Source organism: Podarcis cretensis, assembly GCF_951804945.1.
Source record: "Podarcis cretensis genome assembly, chromosome: 2".
NCBI lineage: Eukaryota > Metazoa > Chordata > Lepidosauria > Squamata > Lacertidae > Podarcis > Podarcis cretensis.
In genome coordinates, this window is record NC_137171.1 from 121,307,966 (window position 1) to 121,314,486 (window position 6,521).

Sequence of the window (6,521 nt, forward strand, 5' to 3'; positions counted from 1 at the left end):
TATCCAGGCCAATATGGTACTACCATGGGAGGCAAATTATCCTAAACCACGTACAATCAAACCTCGGTTGTCAAATGTAATCCGTTCCGGAAGCCTGTTCGGAACAACTGAGGCGTGGCTTCCTGACATTCAGAAGACATCTTAAGGCAGCCCTGTTCAGGGAAGTTTTTAATGTATGACATCTTAGTGTAATTTTGGTCTTTGTGGAAGCCGCCCAGAGTGGCTGGGGAAACCCAGCCAGATGGGCGGGGTACAAATAAATTTATTATTATTATTATTATTATTATTGGTTGCAAGAGCTTCCTGCACTCGAGGAAGCCACACAGAGCCCTTACCCTCCGAATCAGTGTCACCGTTTCCTTCTTGCTTGACCTCAGAGCGAAGTGCTTTCTCCCCAGGGATGGCTGGGGGCGGCTCAGCCGTGTGAAAGTTCAAAGCTACCTCCTGGATTAACGCCGGCCTCTGAAACACAGTGGGGGGGGGGGTGGAATCAAAATAGGAAAATGTATGCATGTATGAATATCTCTATCTACCAGCTCCATCTATATCCAGGGTCAGCAAACTTTTTCAGCAGGGGGCCGGTCCACTGTCCCTCAGACCTTGTGGGGGGCCGGACTATATTTTAAAAAAAATAATGAACGAATTCCTATGCCCACAAATAACCCAGAGATGCATTTGAAATAAAAGCACACATTCTACTCATGTAAAAACACGCTGATTCCCGGACCGTCCGCAGGCCGGATTTAGATGGCGATTGGGCCGGATCCGGCCCCCGGGCCTTAGTTTGCCTACCCACGATCTATATATGAGGGGCTTATGTTTAGTTCACAAAATTTATACGTTGCTTGACAGTAAAAACAAACCTCAAAGCAGTTTATGATAAAAAGAATAAAACGGTCCATAAGAAGATTTAGCCACACCCCAGCCTTGGTTTTGCTAACCATTTCTGATGAAGGTAACGTTAATTTGGGATGGAAAGCGCTAATCGCCTTCCTTTTTTTAGCTGCTAGACAACTTACTGTTCAAAACTGGAAGTCCCTGCATCTAGAATGAACATAGTAGAAACAAAAAAGAATGGACATTAGCACTCTCTGAAAAATTAACTACGGAAGTCAAGGGATGAGCCGGAAAAGGAGAAGACGATAGTTTCAGAGTGACATGGCACCCATATTAAACATGCAATGGTCTGTCACTCCCAGTGGCACCTTCCGGACTCGCACTTGACACTTTGGAACAATTTTATCCCATAAGGATCCTGTATTTGGTGTTGGGGGGTATGCGAAGGGGGCAATGTTGGTTGGGGGTGTGTTGTTATTTCATGTTATTTTAAAAAGTCGATGAAATACACTGAAAAAGAGGAATAAGGAATAATAGCAATAATTTAAGGCTTTCAGAAAGTCAAAATAACAGATCAAAACTCTCATCAACTATTCTATAAATTTGGGCAGGTTTGGATAACAATAATGTGTTGAGCAGGTGTTGAAAAGAGTGGAAGGAAGGGAACCTGCCTGATATCAAGACAGATCAGCCAGAGAATGTACAAAACGCAGTTGTGAATTAATGCACATTCTCAAGCCATGTTGGAGATTGTGCACGATGACCGGAGAATGTACAAAATCAAGCTGACATATGCACGTTCTCCAAGGCTTGTTGGAGATTATGTACGCTGGCCAAGAGACATGCCCAATGTCCTCTTTGGGTTTTGTGCACATTCTCCCAGACGTCTGGTGAATGTGCACAACAACCGGTTGTTATGCAGATTGGCCACTTGACTTCCGTTCCACACGAAAAACGAAATGGAAGCGGCCCCCTGGGACCGCTTCAAGAAAACGCTCTCACCTCCCGCTCCAGACGCCTATTTTCTTGCCGCCTGGGCACAAAGTCCTCTGCCAGGGCCACCGCCTGGTCACATGTCTGGGGGCAACTGGCCTTGACCCAGCTCTGCAGTTCTGAGGGAAGGATGGCCAGGAACTGCTCCAGGATCACTAGCTCCAGGATCTGCTCCTTGGAGTGCCTCTCTGGCTTCAGCCACCGGTGGCAGAGGTACCAGAGGCGACTACAGGCCTCGCGGGGACCTTCGGCCTCCTGGTAGCGGAACTCCCGGAACAGAGTCCTCTGCACGTCCATAGCGACCAAATCTTCTCTGAGGAGATCCTCCCTCGCCTTCCTCTCGTCTTCCATCTTGGGGGTCCTGCAATCCCCGTGGCTTTCCCTCCTGAGATCCGGCAGGCCTCTGAACTTCCGGTAGGCCTCAGCCGCTCCTTCCAAGGAGGCCAAGCAAGACTTGGAGTTCTCCCATGGCTCAGATTCCAGTCGCTCGGGGTCCGCCCACCCTGCATTGCGGGACTTGGAGGCTGCCCGAGGGTCCAGGTATTTCAACCGCCTCTCTCCCGGCTCGTTCGTCATCTTCTCTGGGACTTCCTTCTTCGTGAGGCCTCGGTCATTCCCGGCCTCGAGTTCAGGAGACGCTCGAGTGGCTCCCTCCGACGCCTCGCCAGGCTCGGGGCCAGTTCGGCGCAGCTTTTCCTCCGGCTGGTTCCCGCTTCCGGGCACTGACTGCTCCATGGGGAGCCGGTCCCGGAAGTCTGTGTTCTGAGTTTGTCCTTTCTCCGGGACCATTTTGTGTCTCATGATGAATTCTGGAACAGCGGCCGCCCGGGTCACACTCTCGCGGTCTTGGATTTGATCAGGGATGCCAGAACGCAAATACACGAAAGTATGCCGGACAGACGGACGCAGCTTGAATTATCCACCCATTCTCTGGCTCCTCCAACAAGAGGCTTAGGGCATGTTTAGGCAACACGGCTGTTTCACCGCTGGAGTTGAGGGGGCTTTTCCTGGGAGGTGAAGAAAAGGGGGGGAAAGATGCAGAGAGATGAGAAAGCGAAGAACTGGAAAGATACAGGATTACAGCAGCCAAGTTATACTTATGGCGGCGAGACTTTTACATGCACAAAGACTGAAAGACTCGCCAGTACCAACAATGGAGGAACGGTTATTAAAATTATTCGAGGTGGCGAAATTGACACGTTTGATTAACATTTACTAAAGACTGGAAACCTCTCGTAAGACTTTTTGGGTGAAAAAGATAATGAAATAATGACATTTGGGTTCGAAGTATGAAGGTGTAATAATAATAATTTATTATTTATACCCCGCCCATCTGGCTGGATTTCCCCAGCCACTCTGGGCAGCTTCCAACAGAATATTAAAATACAATAATCTATTAGACATTAAAAGCTTCCCTAAACAGGGCTGACTTCAGATGTCTTCTAAAAGTCTGGTAGTTGTTGTTCTCTTTGACATCTGGTGGGAGGGCATTCCACAGGGCAGGTGCCACTACCGAGAAGGCCCTCTGCCTGCTTCCCTGTAACTTGACTTCTCGCAGCGAGGTAACCGCCAGAAGGCCCTCGGTGCTGGACCTCAGTGTCTGGGCAGAACAATGGGGGTGAAGACGCTCCTTCAGGTATACTGATTTATAGAAAGTACAGTGGTACCTTGGGTTAAGTACTTAATTCGTTCTGGAGGTCTGTTCTTAACCTGAAACTCTTCTTAACCTGAAGCAGCACTTTAGCTAATTGGGCCACCTCCTGCTGCTGCGCCGCCGCTGCACAATTTCTGTTCTCATCCTGAAGCAAAGTTCTTAACCCGAGGTAATATTTCTGGGTTAGTGGAGTCTGTAACCCGAGGTACCACTGTAGCTGTGCTGGATGTTATTTTGGAGTGGACAAATCGAATAATGTTTCTATATAGCTGACAGACAAAGAATTGGAAGTTCTTAAGTTTCTTAACTCCCCCTCTTTCTTTTAATAGCCCCCCTCTTTTATCTATTCCCCCCTCTCTTTCTCCCCCATTTCCTTTTATTCTTCTCTCAATCTATGTTTTCATTTTACCTAGCGTAACATTTTACTTGACAAAAAAAGATATCCGAGAATAGTGGGGCTCGAACCCCCAACCCTGAGACTAAGAATCTTGTGCTTTTGCCAACTGAGCTACATTTCACCCAAAGATCAGGTTGCTGGGCTGGGCTGGGGGGCGGCAATGGGCACCCACAGGCGAGGAAGAGGAACGCCGTCCCATCAGATGTCATCGCGATAAACAACTACCTGACATTCAGAAGACATCTGAAGGCAGCCCTGTTCAGGGAAGTTTTTAATATGTGACATTTTAGTGTATCTTTCATCTTTGTTGGAAGCCGCCCAGAGTGGTTGGGGAAACCCAGCCAGAAGGGCGGGGTACAAATAATAACTTGTTATTATTATTATTATTATAGTTTTCCAGGGGGGCGGGGAGGTGCAAAGGAAAACAATGAAAGGCTAGCTTCTCTCTCACACACACAAAATACCCAGGAAGAATAAGCACCTATACAGTTGGGCAAGGCTTTCCAGCATCGCAGGGGGTTGGACTAGAAATTTCAGTGTTTCCCAACCTTGTGCCTCCAGCTGTTTTTGGACTACAATTCCCATCATCCCTTGCCACTGGTCTTGCTAGTCAGGGATGATGGGAGTTGTAGTTCAAAAACAGCTGGAGGCACAAGGTTGGGAAACACTGGGGGGGGGGGGTCCCTTGCAACTCTACAACTCTCTCCTTCCTTGGAGGTTTTCAAGCAGAGCTTGGCTGGCCACCTGCCATGGATGCTTGAGCTGAGATTCCCGCATTGCAAGGGGGTTGGGCTGGATGACCCTTGGGGGTCCCTTGCAACTCTACAACTCTCTCCTTCCTTGGGAGGTTTTCAAGCAGAGCTTGGCTGGCCACCTGCCATGGATGCTTGAGCTGAGCTTCCCGCATTGCAAGGGGGTTGGGCTGGATGACCCTTGGGGGTCCCTTGCAACTCTACAACTCTCTCCTTCCTTGGGAGGTTTTCAAGCAGAGCTTGGCTGGCCACCTGCCATGGATGCTTGAGCTGAGCTTCCCGCATTGCAAGGGGGTTGGGCTGGATGACCCTTGGGGGTCCCTTGCAACTCTACAACTCTCTCCTTCCTTGGGAGGTTTTCAAGCAGAGCTTGGCTGGCCACCAGCCATGGATGCTTGAGCTGAGATTCCCGCATTGCAAGGGGGTTGGGCTGGATGACCCCTGGGGGTCCCTTGCAACTCTGCAACTCTCTCCTTCCTTGGAGGTTTTCAAGCAGAGCTTGGCTGGCCACCAGCCATGGATGCTTGAGCTGAGATTCCCGCATTGCAAGGGGGTTGGACTAGATGACCCGGGGGGGTCCCTTGCAACTCTGCAACTCTCTCCTTCCTTGGAGGTTTTCAAGCAGAGCTTGGCTGGCCACCAGCCATGGATGCTTGAGCTGAGCTTCCCGCATTGCAAGGGGGTTGGGCTGGATGACCCCTGGGGGTCCCTTGCAACTCTCCAAGGCTAGGTGCTCAGCCGCAGCCGCCCCCCCCCCCCAGCCTTTGCCCTTCTCCTGTCCCCGCCACTCATGCGCACTGGGAGCTGCACCCAGGCTGCTCTTTTTTCCCTTTCCTTTTTCTGCAAGGTGCAATGGAAGGAGCTGCTTTACCTGCTCCCGCGAGCGCAGGGGCGCCTGGTTGCAAAAGGGCGCGCGGGAGGCCAAGCCGCCGGGACGCGTCGCCTCCTCCTGCTGCTGCTGCTGCTGCTGCAGCTGCTCCGCCACAAAAGGCGAGGAAGAGGAAATGATGGCCTCCCCCAATGGCTTTCCCCGATGGCTTTCCCCGTCCACTCTGGGAAAGGCAGCCTCGGTCGGCTTAACCCTTCCGTGCAAAGAGAAGAAAGCTCGACAGCTGCTTGCTTGCTTGCTTGCTTGCTCTGCAAGGCTGCAGCTTGCCTGGAAGGAAGAGCTGCTCTCAGTTCAAGGCAACTGTAATCCCTTTTGGGGTTCTCCAAGCTGCCAGCATGAGTTTGACCAAACTGCGGGAGGCAGTGGAAGACAGGAATTATAGATCCAGTTATAGATAGGTAGCCGTGTTGGTCTGCCATAGTCAAAACAAAAAAAATTCCTTCCAGTAGCACCTTAAAGACCAACTAAGTTAGTTCTTGGTATGAGCTTTCGTGTGCATGCACACTTCTTCAGATACCAAATTATAGGAATTATAGAATCATAGAATCATAGTTGGAAGAGACCACAAGGGCCATGGAGTCCAACCCCCTGCCAAGCAGGAAACACCATCGGAGCACTCCTGACATATGGTTGTCAAGCCTCTGCTTAAAGACCTCCAAAGAAGGAGACTCCACCACACTCCTTGGCAGCAAATTCCACTGTCGAACAGCTCTTAGTGTCAGGAAGTTCTTCCTAATGTTTAGGTGGAATCTTCTTTCTTGTAGTTTGGATCCATTGCTCCGTGTCCGCTTCTCTGGAGCAGCAGAAAACAACCTTTCTCCCTCCTCTATGTGACATCCTTTTATATATTTGAACATGGCTATCATATCACCCCTTAACCACCTCTTCTCCAGGCTAAACATGCCCAGCTCCCTTAGCCGTTCCTCATAAGGCATCGTTTCCAGGCCTTTGACCATTTTGGTTGCCCTCCTCTGGACACGTTCCAGTTTGTCAGTGTCC

At 50.2% G+C, this 6,521-nt stretch overlaps 1 protein-coding gene across 2 annotated transcripts in view; it reads right to left on the minus strand.

The window, feature by feature from the left end:
* The window catches only part of LOC307208241 (uncharacterized protein), a 118,862-nt gene extending 113,113 nt beyond the window's left edge, over positions 1-5,749 (minus strand). For both annotated transcript variants that reach the window (XR_013835036.1, XM_079962862.1), the window contains exons 1-3: positions 5,505-5,749; positions 1,840-2,837; positions 336-462 (exon numbers count right to left, since the gene is read on the minus strand). Coding sequence is in view for 1 of the 2 variants with exons in the window: in XM_079962862.1 (XP_079818988.1) it covers positions 336-462; positions 1,840-2,631 (919 nt within the window). In the remaining variant the exon portion in view is untranslated. The remainder of the gene's footprint in view (positions 1-335; positions 463-1,839; positions 2,838-5,504) is intronic.
* Positions 5,750-6,521: the final 772 nt, after the last annotated feature.